Source organism: Orycteropus afer, unplaced genomic scaffold (genome assembly GCF_000298275.1).
Source record: "Orycteropus afer afer isolate SDZICR_OR568_19922 unplaced genomic scaffold, OryAfe1.0 scaffold00501, whole genome shotgun sequence".
Lineage (NCBI taxonomy): Eukaryota > Metazoa > Chordata > Mammalia > Tubulidentata > Orycteropodidae > Orycteropus > Orycteropus afer.
In genome coordinates, this window is record NW_006922088.1 from 702,251 (window position 1) to 728,226 (window position 25,976).

General features: G+C 41.8%; 1 protein-coding gene across 1 annotated transcript in view; it reads left to right on the top strand.

The window, feature by feature from the left end:
• The first annotated feature begins 2,296 nt into the window (after window positions 1–2,296).
• UBE2H (ubiquitin conjugating enzyme E2 H) overlaps window positions 2,297–25,976 on the top strand; it is a 126,828-nt gene continuing 103,148 nt past the window's right edge. The window contains exon 1 of the mRNA XM_007955400.1: window positions 2,297–2,349. Coding sequence (XP_007953591.1) covers window positions 2,297–2,349 — 53 coding nt within the window. The remainder of the gene's footprint in view (window positions 2,350–25,976) is intronic.

A 25,976-nucleotide genomic window follows, 5' to 3' on the forward strand; every position in this document is an offset into this window, starting at 1 on the left:
TCACTGTGTCAACGCATCTCCTTGAGGGTCTTCCTCTTTGTCACTGAAAAAAAAAAAAGGAAGACCCTCAACGAGATGGGTCGACACAGTGGCTGCAACAATGGACTCAAACATGACAACGATTATGATCTGTTAAGATTTACAGCCATGGAGACCCTGTGGGGCAGTTCCAATCTCTCCTGTACTGTCACTGAGTCAGAATCAATTCAATAACCAAACCAAACCCACTGCCATCAAGTGGGTTCCCAAGGCAGTATCACTACGGAAGTAGACTGCCAAACTGTCCTTCTGAGGAGTACCTGGTGGGTTTGAACCACCAGCCTTCTGGTTAGCAGTCAGGTACCTTAGGCACTACGCCACCAGAGCTCCCAATCGAGTCAATAGCAATAGGGTTTTTAGTTTTCTCAACTGTCAAGGTGAATTGGAATCACCTGGGGACCTTGTTAAATGATGATTCTAATTCAATAGGTCTGAGGGGTAGCTCTAGCCTCATTTGTAACACTTCCCAGGTGATGCTTACACAATGGCACTACAGGCCACACTGGGGAGGCAGGGTAAATTGACAGCCTTTCTTGGCTCACCATTGCCTCAAGCCCAGCAGAGTGATCAGCATCCAGTAGGTCTTCAGCGAACATCTGTTGAATGAGTGAACAAGCAAATGATGTGGGAGTAGGTGTCTGGAGGGCAGAACATCTTTGTCCTGAACTGCAGCATGTTTGGGGGAGGGGTGTGTTTCTGCTTCTATCAGTCCTTTACTTTGTGAAATTATTTCATACTCTTTAGACAAAAGATGTCAATACTAATTTATTCCTGACTTTGACACCTTGCTGCTTCAACTCTTCCACTTCACTTTACTGTGTGTTGCAGATACCATGTTTTTTGCATATTGAAGGTTTGTGGCAAGCAACCCTATGTGGAGCAAGTCTAGTCTATTGGAGCCATTTTTCCAACAACATGTGCTCACTTGGTGTCTCTGTGTTACGTTTTGGTAATTATCATAATAGTTCAAGCTTTTTCATAATGCTGTTGCACACTTGATCAGCTACATACAGTACAATGTTAGGGGAACTCTTATATGCACTGCGAAACCAAAATTCAGGGCTTGCATTATTGCGATAATAGCTTTATTGCAGTGGTCTGTAAAGGAACCCGCAGTATCTCCAACTATGCCTGTAGTGGTGTTACATGTGGAGGGAAGGAGCTCTGGTGGCCCAGTCATGAAGCCCTCAGCTGCTAAGCAGAAAAAAGCCGATTTTAACCTACCAGTTAAAAAAAAAGCCTACCTTTAGGCAGTTCTACTGTCCTAAAGGGTCACATATCAACCAACCAACCAAAGGGTCGCTATGACTCAGAATTGACTTTATGACAATAATTTGGGTTTTTTTTTTGTTTGTTTGTTTATATGCGGAAGGTAATGAGCCTTGGCTTGCAGACTCCGAGGAAGGCTCACTAAAGTGGACAATTGTATAAGTGTATTTCTTCCACTCAAGGAGGGAGCAGAGTACATGGGACCACACATTTTGGTGTATAATTGTCACTTGGCTTCCTCCAAATTAAAAAAAAGCCTTGTTAACAAAGTATGTGCAAAGGGTGCTCATTATCCTAAAACACATAAGTGTAATAATATTTCCATTGTTTACTATTATTGTTTATGATAAAGATAATTACAGTGACACTTGAGCAACTAGGTGTGTGGGAGTTTGGGGAGGGGGCAGACAGCTTGAGACGCAGCAGAAAGAGGAACTACATCTCCCAGAATCCTCCGGAAGAGTTCACGCCACTGCGCCGCCACCTCGCCCCTTTCGCCGACGGGCCCGCCCCGCTGATGACGTCACAGAGGTGACGTCACGGCGCCCAGAGCGAGGCTGGGGTAGAGAGGCCGACCGAGCGGGAGTCGTCCGCTTGTCGTGGAGGCGACTAGGGAACCGGGAGAGGCTGATCAGCTAGCAGGCGAGAGAGCCGGAGCAGTCTGGAGGGAGCGTCAGGCGGCGCAGCGCAGCGCCGGGGCCGGGCCGCGGCGGACTCGTCGCCGGAGAGGGGCAGTCCAAGCCGGGCGCCGCGGGTCCCCACCCCCACCCGGCCGGACAGTGCCCGGTGTTCCCTGTGCGAGGGGCGGCGGCAGCGGCGGCGGCGACGGACGGGACCCGACTGGACCGCGGGGTGTTGCCATCTCCACCAAGGCGCCGGCGCGGCCGCGGGCTCCTCAGAGGCGGGCCCGGGGCCCGTGACACACGGGCCGAGCAGGGGAGAGAGGCGGCGGCGCAGGCGACGGGGAGGCAGCGGCGGCGGCGACACCATGTCATCCCCTAGTCCGGGCAAGAGGCGGATGGACACGGACGTGGTCAAGCTGTATCCTTCGTGGAGGGGGATTCGGTCAGTGGGTGTGGGGCGGTGTAGGGGTGACCAAGACACTCCTGGAACCAAGCAGGGGCCCTGGGGCACTCCAGGCCACTGTCCCAGACTCTCCCCCTCCCCCAGTGCCTACGGCGGCTCCTTGGCACCTCCCAGGAGCCAGAGCCCTTTCAGCTCCCCGTTTATCTGCAGCACCCCGAAATTTGCGTCGTTCCTCGCTGTTCCTGCACCCCCACTGCCCGTGACTTCCCTCTGCGACGTTTAGACTTCTAAGATGGCCTTTTTTTTTTTTTTGCAAGACTGGCCATCGAGCCCTCTTCCCCACCACCGAGCCCACCCTTCAGGGTTTCTCTTTCCTGTTGTCTCAGGATGTAGGGGCCCAAGGTCGAAATTCCCGAGAGTGAAGCTTCTTTCTGGAGACGCCCCTCCACTCACAATGCTTCTTGACCTAGAGTAACTCAGGTGACCTCCTTTATCCCTAATTCTTTTCTATATTAGGAAGGAGGCTAGTCTGCCCAGTGCCCCCTCTCTAGTAAACGCTCTTAGACCCTTCTGAAGCGTTGGGGTCCCCAGTAGAAACCTACTGTTTTTCTTTCCACTGACAAAGCCTATCCCATCCACGGTTGTATGTGGTGAGGACCCCCCCCCCCAGCAAACCACCTTCCATATTGTGACTATGACAGCTGTGGGCAGGAGGGCATAGAAAGAGGACTCCTGGCCAAAACAGCCCTGGACTAGCCTCTCCGAGGGTACGGTTCTTGGGGAGTAATTGATCTTGCCAAGTGACATGCTTTATGTTTTGTTCCTTCGCCCAACTTTTTACAATCTGGAGATAGCACTATACCTGATGTGCCTTCAGACAGTGGTTTTGGTTGGATCTAAGATTGCTAGTTATTTGGCGACTGGAGAAATTTGGGAAGGTTCCTATGATACATAGAGAAATTTTTAAAGGAGTAATTTCGAGGGTGAGAGAGCAGAAATGAGCCCAGTACCCTGAACGATTTATCCTTGGGTGGGGGACGGGTGGTGGTGGTGGTGGTGTGAAACGAAGTTAAAAACTGTCTGTCCCCTGCTTCTCTTTCTCTTCCATCCCCATCCCCCCCCCCCTTTCCCCCTGTTGCAGGGTTTTGTTTATGTAACTCTGAAGTTGTTTGGCTAGATTCTTCAGGTGAATTCCTTCTTCCTTCCTTTGATTAGTTACTGTTATTGATTGAATGTTTTACCCCTTTGGAGAAATCAATGGTCATTGTCAAATATTGCAGCTATTGAATTTGCTAAAGTTTTCAAAAAGTAGTTTTTCGGTTTGGTTTGGAAGTGGGGGATGGGAGGGAAGTTGTCTGGGCAAGAGAATTTTTTTTTCTCATAATCTTTCGGGGCACAAGAAAGCTTGATTAGAAATCAGGAGCAGCAGATGAACTTTTAAGTTTAGGGTTTGGAGTTTAGAATTTTGGGGAGATGAGAGTAGGAATTAGAGAGGGGCAAGTAATAAAGTGCCTACCCTCAGTATCACACATACCTCTAGGCACAAGTTAAATCAAGTTTTCATGAGCTGTGTGGGGTCGTGATTGAGTTTTGTAAATGTGTGAATGGTATCAGCGTTGGCTTTTTGTAAGGTTGAAGGAAAACTTGCAACTACCGTTGTGTGTTTGTACATTTACATAAAGCCCTCTTGGTTTTATTTTTGTATAGAAACGAGGAAATGGCATGGTGGCAGGATCAAGAGTTATTTTTGTCTTGAGTTGAGACTTACTGTCAAACCTGATGCAAATTTCAACCTAGTGTTGAATTGGCCGGTGGGGGAGAGAATTCCAGCTGTTTTTGATCAATGTCAGATTCTCCAATTAAGTACATAGATATTTCTAAGAGATTGAGGCAAACGGGTGAGGCCTAACTTGACCTGATGCCTTTTCAATATAGTGCCTTTTGTTCATTTAGTAGTTGTGGTATCTAGAGTGATGACCGCATTTAGGAGTCAGGGGGTAGGGGGTGGAGAGGAGAGAAAACAGACAAAGAACAGCAGGGGGTCTCTCTCTCTTTCTCTTTTTTCCTGCTCTTTTCCCTGAGTGGCTTATTTCATAGCTTATTTTTAGTAGAAGATGAAGAAAAGCAAAGATGCCTGGGCCTTCTTTTCTCTCCCCACCTCCCTCCTTCTGACAAAAGAAAGCAGAGGCTTTAAACCGTAGATCTCTGAGGTAGGGGGACAGCAGTCTCACCATTGACAAGCCAGAGGGGATCTTCCTTTTTTGTGTTTGCTATTTTCTGGACTCAGGTAGTTCGGAAGTTCACATTTTCAGATTTCCTTTTGTGTGTGTGTTGAGGGGGTGAGGAGAGTCTGTGGCCTCCTTTCTCGGTGAATCCCCATCAGTAGGCCCAAACGGAGCCATCACTTTCTGAGTAAGGTACAGTAAGCAAAAAAAAAAAAAAAAAAAACTAAAAAAAACTAAGGGATAACCTGTCCAACCTACTGCTGAAATGAGTAATACTGTGTGCAGGGGCCTGGGGCTGAAAATGAAAGATGGTGGAGAGGAAGTGCAGGTCTGAAGGAGTGTATGCTTCTTGCCCCCCAGTGCCCCTTGCCGATTTCTTTGGGGGTGGAGGCTGGGAGCTGGTTTCAAGGCAGTCTCCTACCTCAGCCCGTTTTGGGATGTCTTCTGTAATTATGCCACCGCGATTTACAGCCTGGCAGGGAACCCGTCTAGTACTGAAGTAGCCCTGTGGGGGTAGGGAGACGAGAAGGAGGGTCACTAACTGGCCGCTGCCTTCCACCACCTCGGTAGACTCTTCCGGCGCCACGGGCTCTGGTCGTTGTTTGGAGTCAGTGATATTTCTTTTGTGACGGGTTGGGAGGAGGAAAGCTGACTCCCAAGTTATGCAGGGAGTGAGTGTTTTGCACTGATGCACTTAATAGTCCGCTGGGCGATTATGCGCTGAAACTCTGACTCATTCACTGTTTCTCTTCTGATCCTTTGCTGAGGGTTGTGCAAACCTCCCCAGGAGCCTAGAAACCGATTTACATGACTGTGGGGCCCCCTCCCGAAATCCGGTAGCCTGGCCATTGCAAGTGTTTGCCGAGTCAGGTAGCTGGGTGAGACTGCTGTTCCCAGGCTGGTCACCTTCGAGGTTGGCATCTCAAGCCCCACTGATTTTCAGATTGTCTGAGAACTGGGACCTTCAGTCGTGATTTGCCCTAAAGGAATACGGGCTTAAGTTCTCCCGGTGGAGGAGCGAACAGCTCAGATTACACAGCTCTCCTTGTTGGTGGGGGCAGCTGTCTCGCCCTGTTGCACAGCCCTGGTGAGCCTTTTATCGTGAACGAGCGGCCCCTGCTAAAGGCTGGAGCTGCTTGTTTTGGAAAAGCCTTTGCAGGCGAAAGGCCGCAGGCACGGCTCCTCGCAGCTCATTGGCTGCTCTGTTACTACCCGGAAACGGAGGAGGGGTGGAGCCACGAAACAGCTGATGGAGTGTGTGACAAGACAGCGTGTTTATACACAAAAGATGTGGGGGCTGGGGAGGCCTGTGAGCCGAGGGCCAGGATCAAGTGTATTTTCAAGGGACAGAAAGAGGAAAGCCTGACCTGTTAGTGTACAAGAATCGTAAGAGCAAATCAGAAACGTGGCTTGGGTGATAACGGGGACTTGCCGTAGACTTACTGGTGGGAGATTTTGCAACTTAGTAATAACAAGAGTTTGAAAAGCTGTTTCCAGAGGGAGTGCAGTGACTTAAAATAGAACACATCACTTTAGACGTAGTTAACTGATTCGTAGCAGGGTTTCCAGGGTTTCCAAGAGCGTGGTTAGATAGTTAAGCTTCCCTTAGGGGCAGTGTCTTATACTAAATTCATCAACAGCGTGTGGAACTTTATAGGATCTTTGGTGTGCGCCTTAGGGTTTCAGAAGCCATCTGTAACAAGTTCATCTCCTCAAACGTTTTCAGCACCCTCTTTGGGCCAGGCATGGTGCTGGGAGTTCAGTAGTAAAACAGCAGGTAGGAATGGACCTGGTGCTTATGTAGTTAGTTTTTTTTTAAAAAAGTAACCCCACCAGAGAGGACACACTGTGCTTACAGTTCTGGTCAGCACTGCATATGTATCACTTTGCATTGAGTAATTTGTATTTATTTTCAGAATTGACTTTTTCTGGAGTGGATTTTTTTTTGTTGTTTAAAGCAAATTTTGAGTGATGAAATGGATGGGGATCTGTACTATTGCTAGATATTAAAAAAGGTAAATAAAATACTAAGACATACAGCCATTGTACTAGTCTTTATTTCTGTGTGAAATGTTTTATAATAAAAAAGAGAAAGAACCATAGGTTCTTTCAAGCACAGACCATTAAAAAAAAAAAAGTGTAGCCATTTGTCTTGGTATTTTGCTATTAATCACTCACTCTCTCCCCAGGTTAATGAGTTTGTTACTTTCATGTGTCTCCATGTGGACAATTCTGTAATCTTTCACCAGCTTTTACCTTTTATTTCCTGAGACCTCTTATTTCAATGAGATGGCTTAGAAGGTTGGAACCTTTTCATGGTCTTAAGTCTTCAAACTAAAAAGTTAAAGATTTGGCAACTCCCAGTGTTCCGAATTTGTCTTCTCAGCCTAGATTTTGGTGACAAATATAACATGCTAGTACTTATCTTGGTGAAGCAGGAACCTGCATGAGTAAGCAGTCACAGCTTTGGAACCTCTGATGCCTACAGTACAGTTCTAGTAAATAACATGCGGAAAGTGAAGCTTTTTTGGGGGGGAAAAAAGTCTTTTGCAGATGTGACCCATAAAAATGCTTAGCTGTTTGTATGCCTGTGTTAGAACAACCTAGATGCGTAGGTTTTCGAGGGATTGCAGTTTTCCCAGAACCCTGATCTCTCTCTATTTTAAATTTAGAGTCTTGTTCACTCAACAGCTCTGTTGGTTCCAAGAATCACTGAATTTTTAGGCCAGCAATTCAGACCTGCAGAAGTGCTTGTAGGGTAGTAGCTTTATACCGGTAGACCTATATAGTGTACATTTTAGTAAAATAATGAAAAAACTTAGTTGGATTTTAGTTGACGAAAGTAAACAGTCTCTCATAATCCTATCCTTTGAACCACTGTTTTCAACATTGTTAATCACCCGAAGGGTTTTTTAAAACATGACTGGGCCCCACCCTGGAGTTTTCTGAGACAGTAGGTTTGGGGTGGCCCCTGAGAATCTGCATTTTTAACAAGTTTCCACATGTTGCTGATACTGCAGGTCCAGGGTCTTCTCTTTGAGAAACACTGTCCTCAGAGGGTCACGTGGTTTTTTCCCATCAGTCTTTTTTCCCCAAAATACATACTATTTTCAGTTTAAGTGATCGTACTGCATATACCCTTTTCATGCTTAATGTTTTTGCGTTTACGTATTTATTGTCGTTTGGGCAAAAGTTGACGGAGCACGTTAGTTTTCCATTCAACACTTGACGACACGTTTCGTGACATGAATTGCAGTCACCTCAGTGTAACAGCCCTCTTCCCACCTCCACCCTGGGCTCCCTGTTTCCATTTGTCCTTTCCCTGCCTTCTGAGCTTTGTTTTTCGGCAAATGCTGCTCTTTTGGTCTCGAGTGGTTGACTGTACTGAGGAGTACATTCCTCCCTGGTGTTACTCACTTTACAGGCTGTCTTTGGTTTGGCTGAAAGTTGACCCTTAAGGATGGGTTCAGTTCCAGGTTTGAAGGGTGTCTGAGGGCCACAGTCTTAGGGATTCCACCAGTCTCTATCAGAGCAGTAAGTCTGGTCTCTTTTATGATTTGGAATTTTGTCTGGCTTTTTTTTGCCCTCCCTCTCTGCCCAGGATCTCTGTTGTGATCCTGATCAGAGTGGTCAGTGTGGTCAGTGGTGGTAGCTGGGTACCATCTACTTTTTCTGATCTCAGGGTAGTGGAGGTTGTGGTTCACATGGTGAGTTAGTCCTTTGGACTAATCGTTTCCTTGAGTCTTTGATTTTCTTCACTCTTTGCTCCTGACCATGAATGATCAATAGTTGCATCTTAAATGCCTGCAGTTATTTTTCCCATTTAAAAATATCAGGCATAATAGCTCCTGTTAGGTGCATGGCTATGCTATTGATGGAATTTTCTGTCATTTCTCTCTGGCAATTAAGATTGATGTGAGCATCTTTGTATGTAAGGTTTTTCTTATATTTTTGGGTTTTTTCTATTTTCCAGAAATTCCGTTCTTAGGCAAAGAATATAAACAATGAATTAAAAATTGTGAGGCTGCATGGTAAGTAGGCTCTCATGTTGCTGTGTTTTAGTTAGTGTCACTTCAGCACCATAGCAGTTAACCTGGTATAGAAATTAGAGATGAATTCTGCTTACTCTGTGTTTGAACTTTTATGTTTTTTGTGATACCAGTGGTTCTCAAGTAGTTGTTGTTCTGTGCCAGTGAGTCGATCCCAACTCTTAGGAACCCTGTAGGATGGAGTAGAACTGCCCCATAGGGTTTTCTTGGCTGTGACCTTTATTGCAACAGACTACCACATCTGTTTCCCATGGAGCCTACTGGGTGGGTTCGAACCACCAACCTTTCGGTTGGTAGCCAAGCCCTTAACCAGTGTGCCAGAAGTGTTCTTTGATCCTCAGATTAGCAGATACTTTTGTACTTTTCAGAGGGCCTCTGGTGAGTCAGTGGGCTAATAAATTGTATTCATGAGCAGATAGATCTCAGTAGCAAGAGCTCTAGAGGAAGTTCTTGTAGTTTGGATTTTGTTGTTGATGTATAGATAAATTTGATAAGCTTTGACATAAGTATCACACGTGAAACCTTTCACCACAGTCAAGATAGCGAACAAAATCATCTTCACCAAAAGCATATTGGTTCCTTTGTAATCCTTCCCTTTCTCCCCCCAGATTTCTGTCACTACAGATTATACTTTGCATTTCCTAAAATTTTGTATAAATGGAATCATATGGTTTCTATTCTTGTGTGGATCCTTTCATTCAGTATAAGTGTTTTGTGATTCATTCACCCATGCTGTCACTGTGTAGTTCATCCCTTTCTACTGCCGAGTAGTATTCCACTGTCTGCGTAGACCATGGTTTGTGTACGTATTCACCTGTTGATGGACACTTGGGTTATTTCCATTTCTGGGTTGTTACAGATCAAGCTGCTGTGAACATTTGTGTGGACATATGCTTGCTTTTCTCCCGGGTAAACATGTAGGAGTGGAATGGCTGGATGCTGCTGGAGGTGTGGGCTTAGCTTTTATGAGGTAGCTGGAATTTAATTTTTGCAGTGAACGCTCTGCGTTTTGTACAAATTGTGACATGAAGTTTGCGTGTGTATTTTAAAGCCATCCCACTAAAGGACTTATTTCTTTCTTTCTTAATTGTGCTTTGGGTGCAAATTTACAAAGCAGATTTGTTTTACATTCAGCAGTTCATGCACATTTGATTTCATGGCCGGATAACCGTCCCCAACCATAAAAACTCTCCTCCCTGTGACCACCCCTTCGCTGCGCCCTTCTTACCTATCCATTCCTGTCTGTCCAGCTTACCCTCCGTGTGAATGCTGCCCCTCTGATGTCTCATGGCTGATGATTTAAAGGGGGGGTGTGTGTGTGTGTATCTCCCTAGGGTAAGTGAGTACACCTCCCTGAGGTAGGTATTCTGTATGTAGGTCTTTCTACTGTTGGGCTGAGAGCCAGTCCATGGAAAGTGAGTCCATTTCTAGGCCCGAAGGATAACCCGAGACCATAGTCTCAAGGATTCCACTAGTCTCTGTCCGACCAGTAATTTTGGTCATTTTTGTGTTTTTGAATTTTGTTCCACATTTTTCCTCCCATTCTAACCAGGATCTCCAATTTTAATCCCTTTCTGAGTGGTTGACCTTGGTAACCTGGCACCATCTAGTTCTTCTGGTCTTAGGGTCATGAAGGCTGAGGTCCTTGGGGTCTATTATATCTTTGAACTAGTTGTTTCCAGATACCTTTGATTTTCTTTACTCTTCTTTGCTCCGAATGAGAGCAGACCAATAGTTGCATCTTAAATGGCTACTCGAAAGCTTTAAGACCCCAGTTGCTACTCACTAAAGGAGGTTTGTTGTTGTTGTTGTTGTTGTTATGTGCCGTCGAGTCAGGCCCGACTCATAGCGACCCCTCCTTGGGTTTCTGAGGAGGTATCACTATGGAAGTAGTTTGCCCAACCTTCCTTCTAAGGAGTGGCTGGTGGGTTTGAACTGCCAGCCTTCTGATTAGCAGTCAAGTGCCTAGGCACTAAGCTATCAGAGCTCCCAAAGTAGGTTTAGGACAAGATTTTTATGTACTGTGTTGTGCCAATTGAGCATTATGTCCCCTGAGACTGTGATCCCGTGCCCACAGGCCCAGTGATCTCTCTCTTAAGGTGTTTGGTTGTCTCTGAGAAGCTACTCCAGTCCTGTCCTCTGTTACTACTGTAACGTGTGTGGATAATTTTGTAGCACAAGTATCTTTGTAAGATTATCTTCAGCCAGATCTATGCTTGGTCTTGGGTATATTCCTGTTCACCTACCCGCATCTGATCTTCTCACCTGTCTATGCGTTTACCTATAGCCTGGTGTTTGGTGCCAGTGTAATGCATATTGTACCTGGGATAGTGTCGACCTTTGTTGTCTATATCTTATGTGCATGTTTCTGTGTCCTTCCTTTCCCCTTTGTCACCACGCTGGTCACAACCTCTTTCCGTACCATCCCTCCCCTCACGCAACTCAACATGTTAAATAAAGCACTGATTTCTAACCTTCTAATTTTCTTTTTAATATAACCTTCTAACAGCTTCCCTCCCTCTTATTTGAAATTTTTAAGTTTTCCTTGTAAAATATTTTTATGTTTTGTGGTCTTTTGAAATGGTGTTTCAGGAATTATGCTCACAAATAGTTGTTTTTGCTCTTGCTCATAGATTCCATACACCTTTTTGAAAAGGTAAGCATTCTTTTAGCTGATGGTATTATTCTTTCCTTGCTTTCAGTGAAGTATTGATGAGGCTGTTTTTTGTTTTTAATGTGTCTGGTTTTATTTAGCACCTTCTGTGGTGGTTGCAGCAGTTCGCAGACCCTGGGTAGGACTCTGCTGCTGAGGTCTCCAAATAGGGTCCTCACTTTCATACGGATTTTAAGGGAAAATGATTAGCAGCAGCAGAAACTCAGTGACGGAACCAGAACCAGAGCCTTAAGTAGCTTTCCTAGAATATTTTTAAAAATAACTTAGTAAGATGGTGTTTTTTGTTTCTTTTAAAGTTCTTGGCATCCTGTATAACTTATTTGATTGATGATTGATTAATAGACATCCACATAATGAAAAAAAAATTTGACATTGTTTTGTAATAGTTGTTACTGTCACATTCTTTATAATAAATTATATACATTTGAATTTATATTGTAGAAGTTTACATATATGTTGCTTAAAAAATTGTTATCGTCTTATAACTGATAGCTGAGATTCTTCACTTGGCTAACAAGGAAAAAAGACCTGGATTACCTGTGGGCAGTCTACTTCCGTAGTGATACCGCCTCGGAAGCCCAAGGAGGGGTTGCTATGAGTCAGAATTGACTCTGTGGCGGTGAATTTGGTTTTTTTTTAATGCCTGATGTAGTCACTGGGTATGTTGAATATAGTCAGTGGGTGGGCTTTATTTCAGTAGTCTGATGCAGGGATGGTGCCCTGAGCGTGTCCATGTTTATTTTACTTCATATATATTTACGTCGTGGTAAGTATATATGTAGCAGAACATTTGCCATTTGAACATGTTTTCCATGTGCAGTTCAGTGACAGTAATTATGTTTATCATGTCCTGCCATCACCATTACTCATTTCTAAATTTTTCTGCCACCTTCTCTGAGCAGGTATTTTAGACAGTGCTATTTTCTAATTGCCAGTAAGATGGCTTGACACAGTGGCTGCACCTCTGGGCTCAGGGTTAGCAGTGATTGCGAGGACCGTGCAGGGCTGGACAGTGTTTTGCTCTGTTGTACGTGGGGCGGATCACTATGAATCGGAACCGACTGGACAGCACCTAACAACAACAAAGTATAATCTAGGTGCACTGTAGAGACCTTTGCAAACAGAAAGAGGCAGTTGTTGCATCAGTAGCTCTCAACTGGGACATGGCAGTTGAGGGAAATTGTTAAATTTGTGTGGACAAGCACTGTGGGTATTAGAGGGTGTTGGTGGGGCTGTGGGAGGAGCCTCGCCTTCCATGTGGGAGACCTGGACCCCTGTCCAGTGCACCTCGTGTGGCCGCCGCTCGTCCGTCAGTGGGGCTGTGTGTTGCTATGATGCTAAGCAGGTTTTAGGGGAGCTTCCGGACTAAGATGCACTAGGAAGAATGGCCTCTGGTGATCTGCTCCCAAAAAGCAACCAGTGAGAAACCCTCTGGATCACCACAGTTCATGGTCCTTTGTGCATGAGGTGGCCTGCGTCGGACTGACTCTGTGTTAGCAACACTGTGGTTATAATAATTTCCTATCTGTTCCTCACCAGATGCTTGAGGAAGGTGACTGGGAGATTTGCATGCTGATCCTTGTGTCTGGACCCAGATCCTCAAGAGCCAGAGGAAAACCTCACAGGGCAGTCATGCTTATGAGGGATGAAAGATGCTTTACCTGATTTTAGGCATCTAGGGCCTGAGGTTGGCGATTTGAAGGTTAGGTGCTGTTGATCTCAGAGGGGTTGGAGGCCCTCATGAAGGTAGAGGCTTCTGGACTTAGCTGTTGTTGGGATGGCAGGTATGGCTGGTGGGTCTGTCTCTGGGATCACAGAAGATGCATGGGAACCATATTTAGGGATTTTAGAAAGTATTTAATTGACCAGGAGTGGAATCTTACATCTTTGTTCAACTTGGTTTCTGAGTTGGTTTCTAGCACTTTTAGGAAGTTCCCTACATATGAAATTGTGAACTTAATGCTATAAATGATATTTTCTCTTTCTGTTATAAAGCAGTAAACTGCATGTTTTTATCATGTACACTGTTTCAGTTTTTGTGATTTGGGTGAAAGTTTACAGAGCAAATTTGTTTCCATATAGCAGTTCATAGCATTTTGTTTCATGACATTGTATCATGTATACTCTTCAAGGTTTCTGGATTATAAAATATTGTTGTTAGGTGCCTTCCAGTCGGTTTTGACGCATAGTGACCCTACGTACAACAAAACAAAACAGTGGCCGGTCCTGTGCCTTCCTCACAATCCTTGCTGTGCTTACGCCCATCATTGCACCCACCGTGTCAGGCCATGTCCTTGAGGGTCGTTCCTTTTTTTGCTGACCTGCTACTTCAGCTGACCAGTCCTTTCTGACAACATGACCAGAGTAGGTGAGATGAAGTCTGATCATTCTCACGTCTAAGGAGCATTCTGGCTGCACTTTTTCAGGACAGATTTGTTCGTTCTTTTAGTAGTCTCTAGTACATTGAGTATTCTTTGCCAACACCACAGTTGAGAGTCATCAGTTCTTCTGTGGTTTTCCTTGTTAATTGTTCAGCTCTCACATGCATATGAGGCTGTTGAAAATACCATGGCTTGGATCCAGGTGCACCTTAGTCTTCAAAAATACTAGTTGAGGCAATATACATAGAAAACCAATACAAAGTATGTCTGGTTCACGTTACCTCAGAAACAATTGGGTTACTACTTAGTGAAAATTAATTTGGTGGTATTATTATTATGTGCCGTCGAGTCAGACCCGACTCATAGTGACCCCTCCTTGGGTTTCCTAGGCAGTATCTTTACAGAAGGAGCTCTGGTAGCATAGTGGCTAAAGCACTTGACTGCTAATCAGAAGGCTGGCGGTTCAAACCCACCAGCCACTTCTTGGAAGAAAGGTTGGGCAGTCACTACTTCTGTAGTGATGGAGGGGTCGCTATGAGTCGGGGCCGACTCAACGGCACACAACAACAACAACAACAACATCTTTACGGAATTAGATTGCCCCATCTTCCTTCCGAGGAGTGGCTGGTGGGTTTGAACAGCCAGCCTTCTGGTTAGCAGTCAAGTGCCTAAGGCACTACGCTGCCAGAGCTCCCTGAAAATTAATTTAGTTGTCTCCAAATGATGCCAGTATAACATTATCTGGATTTTACTTTTTAATCAGTTGACTTTATATTGCATAGACAGTTTCCACAAGGTTGTTTAATTCAGAGATTCAAAATATAGGTAAACATTTCCATGATAGTATTTATCTATAGGGGCTTAATTTGGTTAGAGTTGTGTCCATAAGAGATCACTAGCTGTAATATAGTTGATATATTGTTTTATGGTCATTACTATAGACTAGTGGATATTTAGTACCCTTTTGCTAATCACTGAATCTAAATCTGTAAATAAATTAGTAAATCTCCTTGCCACCAAAGCTTGAAACTACATAACCCTTTCATTTTACTCCAAGGGAAAGAAACTAGGTTTGCTTTGTTTTCTTTCATTAACAAACAGTCACTTTTATGGCCTTATGTTCCTACAACTGTGAATTGGTACTTGGTGAAAATCACCAGTCCAAACTAAGAGAGCCTTGAGTGAGATCATTCCTTGATGTAGTTCTTGGACATTTTGGGTTTTTATTACAAATTGTTAGTTACCTTCCAGAGAACATATATAAATGTGTTTTAAATGCTTGTGGTACTTTTATTTTAACATGGTGACTGATCTTAATGTTACTTCTAAATATACTTAAATAATTTTAGTAGAACATAATACGTGTTTGATAACAGAATTATCATGTGAACTGACAGAAGCCCTGAGAGTGACAACACAAATTGACATTATTAGCATTTGTTAACTTTACAAACCAATTCAGTAAAATGTCCACAACTACCGTCTTTATATCAAAGAAAAAAAATCCTTTATTTTGTCTTTCTATTCATTTGTGTACTTTGAGTTTTTTTTTTTTTTTAAAGCACTATTCTTTTAAGTTAGAGTTGTTGCGTGGCAGGGCACCTTTGCATATGCTCACCGGTCTGAGGGAAGGGATGCTGCCCATTTCTCCCGGCAGTAAACAGAGGCAGCTCTTGAATGCTGCATCTTTGGTTATCAAATGAGGAAGGCAGACACTTGTGTTTACCTGTATTGAGTCTTCATACTCTTGTGAACACTCAGGTGCTTTTAGCTTTTCTTTCTTACAGGCTTTTTTTCTGTCTCTGAGTCATTGATGTAGCTTTACCCTGGCTTGAGATCTAGCTCAAATGTAAAGCCATGATACACCAAAGATCAAACTAGTATCTCGTAAAGGTTTTTATTTTATTTTATGTTAATGCATCTTTTCAAATATCTGCCTGTTTTCTTAGCTTACACTTTTTTGGCTAATTTCTCAGGATCAAAGAATACAGTTAAACTCAGGAAGTACTTTCAGATTGATTACACACACACACACACACACAGCTCTCTGGAGAGAAGGTGTTTCCAGCTCTTTTGCAGCATCTTACATTCAAGGTCAATTAAAGAGTAGTAGTGAGGGCAGATCCTTTTTTTCTAAGAGCTTGAACATCAAAAGTGTGCGTACTGGGCCTGTTTCACTGTGTGCAGTTTGGCAGTTAGTTACCAAGGTTGAATTTCCTTATGCTACAACTGTACAGAGCCCACGACTCTATTGTATCCTCTGACAGTGGCTACACCTTGAATTTGCCTTGATTTTGCTCAGGAAGGTCAGGCAGTGGACCTGGACATGTGAATTTTGTGTTCCTTAGAGGTCTGGTTCTCTCCTTGCCTCTGAATAATTTGTTTTATACAAGAAGCTCTGGTAGCATAGTGTCAAAGGCACTTGACTGCTAACCAGAAGGCTAGCGGTTCAAACCCATCAGCACTCTTCGGAAGGAAGATTGGGCAATCTACTTCCGTAGTGATACTGCCTCGGAAACCCAAGGAGGGGTCGCTGTGAGTTGGGTCTGACTCAATGGCACATAACAACCGTTTTATTCATTCTGGTCAGTGTTTCTGAGATTCGGAAGCTAACTGACCTTACTTCCTTGAAGTCTCCAGGGTAGGAAGTGTAGAGGTTTCTGTTACCCAGCATTATCCAGTGTTCCTTAGGCAGGTAAATGAAAGTGTCCCTGCCCCCATGTGAGCTTAGTCACAGCAGTTAAGGTTTGAGCCCTTTTGCTGCTTCTCCAAGAATGACTAAAAGATACCATGTCTGCTCATACTTACTCTCCTCTTATTATTTATGGGTTATCTGGTATACATATGTACTCAAGCCTTTGAACTGGATTATCTTAATTGACAGTAAGAGATACGTATCTATTTGCTTAATGGGAACCAGAATTAGAAATTCCGTTTTTTATAGAATCAGAAATTAGTGTATGACTTGGGTGCTTTTTTATCAGGGCTTATTACTCATTTGAATGAATTGAATAGAATGTAATGATTTTAGTGTGTCGGTTCTGGGTGCTTTATTTCTTAAATGTCATTCTTAAAGTGTTTTGTCAGCTCTGATGAAGTTCTGATGACATTTTATTATTTAAAGTTAAATTTTAGTAGGCATGACACATTCCTAGACTCTGGCATGGCTCTGTAGTACTCTGAGGAAACCGGAGTGGAAATACTAGTGGTACAGAGCACTGGTTGCTTTTTGAATGTAAGAGCACTCAATAATTAATTATATTTCCATTTTCCACAAAAAAAATTAAAGTTAGAAAAAGAAAACAAATGATTTTCTCTAGGCAATGTCAAATGTGGCCTTCAATTAACTGTATAAGAAAAATGAAAGCTTGGCTGTACTATGTCAGATGAAGAAAATAAACTATGACAAACTTTGTTCTTATTATTGGTAGAAAAAAGAGGTCAAGCTTGAAACAGGAAGGCTACATTTCATCTGTGACTTGTAAAATCAGTTTCTCTACTCATTAGTCACATTTCTTATGAGAAAAATAGAATTGAAACAACCCATAGACTGATTTGGTGAATATTTTATTTAGCAATCTGCAAGACAGACGAAGTTTTCCAAATTTGACTGTTTTAGATATGGAATGACGGGAACGTATGACAGTGAAGGGAAACTGCATGAGTTGCAGAGGTTTTCGTTAAGAGCCTCATAACTCAAGGGATTCTATAATTCTACAAGAGTCAGGAAGAACCTGAAGGTGGGGTGGTAATAAAATGCTTCTTGTATATGCAAATGTATCTATTCTGTGTATATTCTTGTGTTTAACTGGTGATGAAATTAGTAGTTAACTCATCCATGGACTGCCAATTGAAGTGAAATTTTGTTCCATGAAAACATGTTCTTCTGCCTTAAAAGGAGTGTTATACCATTTACTATTTTACTACTTTTTTTTTTTTTTCTTTCCAGCAATTCTATTTGTATTCTCAATGAAAATCTTTATACCTTGGCAGTTTTTATCAGAAATTCAGTTACAGCGTTACAAGAAGATTAGCTGTTGGAGTAGAGCCTTATTTTTTCTGGACTTCAGGATTTTCTATGCAATTGAAGTTTACTCTTAAAATGAGAAACTTGTGAGAGTTTTTGGTGAAGTGTTGTTATTTTGGCTAACATTTCACTTTTTCTCTAGTAATAACACTAACTGATTTTCGTAGGTGGAAGTCTTACGGTGTATATGGTACGTTGCTTTTGGGAGCAGGGTTGAGGCTAGTGGGCAAATGACCTCTGAAAATGTGTTAAAATTTGGTCAAACCCATTTGGTTTCTAGGCTAAAAAGTTAAACCAAAGTGTTTACCTCTCAGGGGCTTCCTTGAAATTGTTGTTTTTCTGTTGTTATGTGCCATTGAGTCGGACCTGACTCATAGCGACCCCTCCTTGGGTTTCCGAGGCAGTATCACTACGGAAGTAGATTGCCCCATCTTCCTTCCGAGGAGTGGCTGGTGGGTTTGAACTGCCAGTCTTCTGGTTAGCAGTCAGGTGCCTTAGGCACTACGCTACCAGAGCTCCCTCCTTGGAATTAATGGAGAAGAAAGGTAGAAATTGAGTGTTAGTGGGAAATATCTTACTAGTTATAAACATAGTAGTGGTATAGTCCTTGGATTTGAGATTCTAGATGATAATTTGGATTTATATGTTAATTCATGAGGACACCTGGGTTTTTGTGTGGTATATAGGTCAGAAGTGTTAGTGGCCAGCTATTTATTGGTTTCATAACCTTCGTGGTGCATTTTTAGACCTTTGGCTTTAAATATTGCCAGTACCTTGGTGTCATGTAGGTGCTAAGAATAAATACTGTGACACTGAAAGCCATCTTACTGGCTTAATGACTCTTGGCATGTGTTCAACTGGTTCCTTGGGTACCTTTGTCAACCTAAGTTTCCTTTGCTCATGCTCTTAAATTTGACTGCCCAGTGGGCAATTTTTAGTGAATAGAGCTGTTACTCTCTTAATGGTGTCTAACTTTTCCAAATTCACTTTTGTATTGTGTTTTTTTAAGCTTAGTAGCATGTAGCTAAATTCTATTCTGCTGGTCCATTCTGTATTTAACTCTCCCTTTCATATTCTCTGATATTTGCTCTCTAATATGCAGTTTTTCATTCTAATATATTTCACTTTTATTCTTCTAGTGTCCCTGCATTGAGATTTTTAGGCTCCATTGTTTATGGGCTAAGGAGCTTTGGTGGCACAGTACATTAGGCATTTGACTGCTAACCAGAAGGTTGGCGATTCAGACCCACCAACCGCTTCATGGAAGGAAGATGGGGCAGTCTGCTTACGTGAAGATTTACCACCTTGGAAACCCAATGGGGGTCGCCATGAGTAGAAATAGACTCGATGGCAGTGCGTTTTTTGGTTCATTTATGGGCTACACTATAGTTGGAGGTGCTGAGATCATAGAGTAAGTCCTGATGAGGGATCTGGAGCTAAGGTTTCTTAGGTTCTTGTCCCTTGTCATGTATGTGGTAGATAATAGATTGAGATTTGCATAGGTACTAGGTACTTAGGAAACCCCTAGTAAATAGATTAGTTTAAATAATACACAGGTAGTCTCTGGATTACAAATGAATGCTGTCCTAAGTCTGTCTTTAAGTTGAACTTGTATGTCAGAACGATTAGTTACGGTTTGTGTTTAATGCCAGTTAGCTAAAGGTTTGTTCTAGTATATAGTGTACCTTTCTAGCATAAAAAACACTAAAGAAACACTTCTAGATACACGGAAACATCTTAAACATAATAATAGAGTAATAATAATAATGTTTTGTTGCACATTGCTAAGTAGTGCCAGTTCTTATTATGAACCATTGTATGTACCCCGGATTTTTAATAGAATAGGTTTATGGGGGTTGATTCATAACTATGGGTTGTAGTTGGATGTTTGTAACCTGGAGACTGCCTATAGCACAGGCTTTTCCAGTCCTTCTGTTATTTCTGATTAACTTTGGCACCTGCAGTGGCGATCAGGCCAGAGGGTGTGACTCTTCCACAGATGTTGGACTTTGCTTCTTTTATGCACAGATACCACTTTTGTCTTTTCACGAACATTGTTTATTTTTCACATGTAATATGTTTTCTGAAATTGTCCCAAATGCTTTAGTTTATTCAGTGCCATTTTGTGTTGAGATTCTTTGCTAGTATTGCTCGTTGTTGTTGTGTGCCATCGAGTTGGACCCAACTCATAGCGACCCCTCCATGGGTTTCTGAGGCGGTATCACGACGGAAGTAGATTGCCCAACCTTCCTTCCGGGGAGTGGCTGGTGGGTTTGAACTGCCAGCCTTCTGGTTAGCAGTCAAGTGCCTTAAGCACTATGCTACCAGAGCTCCTAGTATTGAGGATAGAGGAAATTAATTTTTTCAGTTAATTGTGCATCAGGGAAAGAAGCAGCTGAAACTTCTGTTCAATAGAAAACCTTGAACTCATCAAGGTCGTAGAGCTTATTGGTGCCCCATTTTATACTTTATAAGGTGTTTCATGCTCTACCTTATAAATTCATTGGTTCTCAAGGTGGCTTTTACTGGCTTAAGATAAGATGCCACCAACTTCTTGTTTTGCTCAGTGCTTCTCTGGGGATTTTTATTATGTGTGTGTGTGTGGTTTTTTTGTTTTGTTTTGTTTTAATCTTTCAACTCTTTGAGAAAGATTTGATTTAAGAAATGTTATAGCAGTTCACACTTTCTATAAAAACTTATATGTAGCCTGTTTTTAATTGTTTGGAATAATGGGGAAAATACTTTAAAATGGCCAGATATTTAAAATTTCATTTTATAGATGAAAAAATTGAGGCTGAGTATAAATGACTTGCCCAAAGTCATAAGCCTATTAATTGGTGTGCAAGGGATCAAAACAAAAGTGCTTTTTTTGTTCTGCAGCTGGTGTTTTCTCCATTAACCGTGTATCATAATGCCTCTGATTTATTTAATCTGTATACTTGGAAGTAGAGGGTTTTTTCCCCCCCCTTTTTAATGTTTGTGTGCTTGGTTATTGCTTCTCTAGGGTATTGACAAATTTTTTAATCATTTGAGCCCTCTACCATAGAGGTGCCAGAGTATGGCCTGCAGACCCTGGGGATTCCCAAGACATTTTCAGGGGGGCCTTATGTAAAGAGCCAGTTCCATTGCTATGAGTCGAGTTCCACTCAATGGCAGTGAGTGCGCTGATAAAAAGAGTAAAGATAATTACTAAGTTTACCCCTCGGGTGGGAGGCACATGTAAAGCACCTGTGCTGCATTCCAGAAAAAGGGTTTGGTGTGGTTTTGAGTTGCCAGCTGAACTAGCTGCTGTTTTCATGGAATGCCACTTTTACTTGAAAGTATGACTGACAGATAAACAGATTATTCAGACTGCAGTGTTGCCAGCCATTTCCTTAAGAATGAATGAAGTGAGAATGCCACTTCAAGGAAAAGAATTGACAGGACACATTGTGATGAATGAGATCTGAGATTTAAAGTGAATGTTAAGGATTTTTGAAAACTTGTATCTGCCTCCTGTGCTCTTGCTACTTTTCTGTTCCTTAAAGACATTTCTGATATGATAAGATCAGTAGGGATACTCCATGTGATTTTTTTTTTGGTGTGTAGTAAAATGTGTCACCATTTGGAAGAGCTGGGTAAGTCAGTGAACCAATAACTTTCCAGCTTACCAGTGTGTGATAGGAAACCATGCTTGTGTAAAATATGCATTCAAAATGAAGGTGGACCCATCAATTTTATATAACAGTATAAAAAGTTCATTGGTAGGATTTCAGATTCCCTGTTAAAATTAGCCTTTAGGAACTATCACTTGTCAGGTTTAGTTATAGTATCAATGACAAATGTCCACAGTTTTCTGAAAAGACTGCTAAATACTCCTCTCTTCCAGCTGATTCAGAACAACAGAATAGCTGACTGACTGCAAATGCTGATAAGAGAATTCAGTTGTTTCCTATTAAGCCATACAAATTGTGTTTTTATTAAAAATTTTCTAAAAATGACTTCTGTTTATAGGTATTGCATTTATTATTACTTTTATATGAATTAATACCTTTCATTTCTAATATGAGCTCTGGTGTCACAGTTGGTTAAAGCATTGGCTAATCAGAAGTCTAGCAGTTTGAACCTACCAGCTGCTCCATGGGAGAAAGATGAGGCATCCTGGTTCTGTAAAGCTTTGTAGCCCTGGAAACCCTGTGGGGCAATTCTGCTCTGTCTTACAGGGTCACTATGAGTCAGAATCAACTTGATGGCAGTGGGTTTGTTAATATGGTAAGTTTTGATCACCATAATCCATGTCAGTAAAAGCTCTTTGGGATCCTCAGTTTTTAAGTGTGTGAAGCATTGCTATGACCAAAAAGTTTGAGAATCACTATTCTAAGAAATACAAATTGAAATAGAAGTTGTAACATGGTTATAAACTCTGCAAACCAAAAACCAAACTCATTGCCATGGAGTAGATTCTGACTCATAGCAATTCCCTTTGGGTTTCCGAAGCAGTAAATCTTTACAGAAGTAGATTGCCCAGTCTTCCTTCCATGTACTGGCTGGTGGCTTTGAACCGCCAACCTTCTGGTTAGAAGTCAAATGCCTCAGGCACCACACCACCGGAGCTCCTTTATAAAGTCTAGGACAGACTTTATTTTTATCTGGCATAGTGTCTGGCATAATAGTAGTTTCTTAAATAAAATCAGATTGAATTGAATTCTATAGTAAGCTGTGTAAATACACATTAGCCAAGACGGGAAATTGGTATTGAATGAAAATGACAAGTTATTTTTATGTTAGTAAAGAAAGTCAATTTTAATATTGTATTTTATAGCTTCTAAGACATACCTTTTCTTCCCACATCTAAATATCTTTGGAATTGGGAAATGTTACAACTAGTGGCACGTCACAGTTTACTTGACAGCTTTTCTTTTCTTTGGTGGTACTTAAGGTAATGGTGTTTGGTGAAATAGGGTAGTGTCTTTTTTTTTTTTACATGGAGAGGAAGAGGAAACACATTGAATAACAGTTCAGTTCTTGGGCTACAGGATATTCTGCATTGACTGCTGTTCTTATCAAGCACTGAGTTGACTCCAAGCAGTTGACAATGGGCCCGTTGTTGTAATGTTCCATTCATAAAGCAACTATCTTTTTTCCAAGCCAGAAGAGTAGACTCCCGTGCTGGCTTTAAGACTTTTAAAATAAAACATAAAACTGATACACATTTTTGTTTTAAATATGCAAAGCCTTTTGTTTTTGTGTGTGATCAGATTATCGCTGGGAACATAACAGTAGTTACTGCTGTTGGAAAGCAGGCCCTGGAAGGCCTTACAGTGTTGCTTTTGGAAAAGGGATGAAGAGTGGCAGAATTAAATTTCTTGGCTCTGCTGCTTAGTGGCTGTGAGGCCTTGGAACTTTGCTTATTTTTTTGGTATCTGTTTGCTTATCTATTTGCTTGTTTTGTTTGCTTATCTATCAAATAAGGAGTTGGCTTAGATGATGTATAAATCTTCCAACTTGAATATTCTGATTGTATCTATAGACATTTTGCATATAACTGTGTGTATGTTTAAAATACCACATTTTACACAAATAATGTGTACTATATGATTTTTGCAAGCAGCATAACCCCCTTGAGTTAATTTCCTATGTGTACTATATGCACCTATGTGTTGTTTATGTGGGCATGTTATTTGCATAAAGTTATGGTATAAAAGACCTTCACAGCCATACGCATACCTGGCATTGCCTCTTACGGAATAGAGAATTGAAAACAGCTTCACAAGATAAATTTTAAACCTATTTTTGAATCTTACCCATCTTTGAAGATAGATATGGGTAATAAAAATAAATAAACTATGCACTTCATTACTTTCTTGGGATACATTTTTACTTGGGCTTTTTAGAAATACAGAATACAAAGCCCTTGACATTTTCATTTCTGGTTTTGAAATATGACAGTAAAATTGTGCTTCATATTTAGAAACCTGCCTTAATGTTGTTAAGTTTGAGTAGGAAAAGCCTCCATCTCATGCCAATAGTGAAGAGTCATTGTTATGCTCTCATTTCTAGAAACGGATCTCTGGAAATAGTTGAAGAATTGTGCAAGTATAATTATTAAAATGCGTTTTGGGAGAAGGAAGGGCTGCTTATGCACAGGGAGATAGCTCAGGGTGCAGAAGAGTATGAAGGGATGGACACTGGGAGGAGGTAACTATGGGGAGGAAGTGAGAGGAGAGCTGCTGCATTGTAAATTTTGGTCAATGACATGAGACAAAGTATATGTGAACTGCTGTATGAAAAGTGAATTTACTCTGTAAATCTTCACCCAAATCCTAAAAAAAAAAAAAAAAAAATGCTATCCAGTGTTAAATCCCATTAAAACCTGTTGCCATTGAGTTGATTCTGACTCATAGAGACCCTATAGAGCAGAGTAGAACTCAGCTGCCCCGTCGGGTTTCCAAGGCTGTAAATCTTTACCGGAGCAGACTGCCTCATCTTCCTTCTGCAGAGCGTCTGGTGGGTTCAATCTGCTGACCTTTTGGTTAGCAACCAAATGCCTTAACCACTGTACCACCAGAGCTCCTTAATGACTAGCTAAAAGCAAGATATTAATTCATAGGTCTGGTCCTTTTGCCTAAACTTGCCTTGTTATTGGGAGGTGTTGTGATTGAGGGATGTTAGTTATCAGCTTTATGCATTTTTTTTTTAAATTGTGATTTGGGTGAAAGTTACAGAGCGGATTTGTTTTCTGTATAGCAGTTCAGATATATTTTGTTTTAAGACATTGATTGCAGTCCCCATAATGCAACAGCTCTTTTCCAACTTCCTGCTTGTGGTTACCTTTTCCCTGTATTCTTCTTTCCTGTGCATTCCTGTCCCCTGAGGTATCTCCCTGTGCAAACACTGCGCTTCTTATCTCCCATGGTTGATTGTTCTAAGGAGTGTACCTACCTGGTGTAAATGTTTACCTTCTATATCTTGTCTGTTATTCAGTTTCAGACCTGAAGGGTGAGTAGGGGCCATAGTCTCGGGGGGGGTTTACCAATGTCTATCAGACCAATAAGCCTGGTCTTTTTTTATGACTTTGAGTTTTCTTCCACATTGTTCTCCCGTTGCATCCAGGACCTCCTGCACCAATCCCTTTCTGAGTGGGTGACAGTGGCTATGGTTTTCTAAATTACTACTTAACTTCTAATCACGTAAAGCATCTCACCTTGTCCAATAGCGAGAGAAGCCTACTTTAAATTATGATTAAACATTGCCATCTAGCTTGGCTGCAATATTTACTTGTTAAAATACAGTCATTGGTCCTCACCTTGGCCACACTGTAGATCTTTTCCTTCAGCCGCCACATTTCCATCAGTATAACCAAACTAAAAATGCAAGTAAAACGTCATGTTGTTCTGGAAGCTAGTTGATACATGAAAGTGGGAAGAGTAGTATAGACAGACTTAATAAATACCTTGCCATATTTGCTTTATCCTTTGTTTTTAGTTGAACCATTTAAGAGTTAAGAGTTAAAAATCATGAGATTTCACCTAATACTTCACCATGCATCTTTGAAGAATAAAGAGTTTTCCTACATAACCACAGTGCCATTATACCAAAGAATATTAAGAGTAACTCCGTTTGTTACCATGAGATATTCATCAGATAGTGAGGTTTTTAGTAAGTAGCCATTTTCAGAGGGAAAAAAGCATATGTTCTTTCTCTTTTAACAGTATTAGAAGTATAAAGTTAAAATTCCGGGAAGATTGCTTTAAAACGTGGTATCATAGCAGGGGAAATATTTTTAATACATTCTTATAACTTACAGACCCAGCTATTAAAGTAGGATTTAGATTTGTTCTCATAACTGTATTTAAAAAAAAAAAAATTCAACAATATATGTGGGTTGTAATTTAAATGGAGCTCTGGTGGCGTAGTCCCTAAGGCATTTGACTGCTAACCAGAAGACTGGCGGTTCAAAGCCACGAGCCACTCATTGGAAGGAAAACTGGGCAGTCTACTTCTGTAGAGATACCGCCTTGGAAACCCAAAGATGGGTCGCTATGAGTCGGATTTAACTTGACGGCAGTGAGTTTTGTGGGTTTTTTTTTTTTTTTCCCTCTCCATTGAATTCATTTTTAAAATAAGGTGACCACATGGAGCCTAGATTGGCATTCATTGTTTGTGTGTTTATTTTATACAAACTGCAGACAAATCCTTTGGATTTGAAATATTTGTTAAGTAGATTAACCTGTGTTTCTGTCCTTGTTGTTCGAGTTGGACCCAACTCATAGTGACCCCTCCTTGGGTTTCCGAGTGGTATCACTA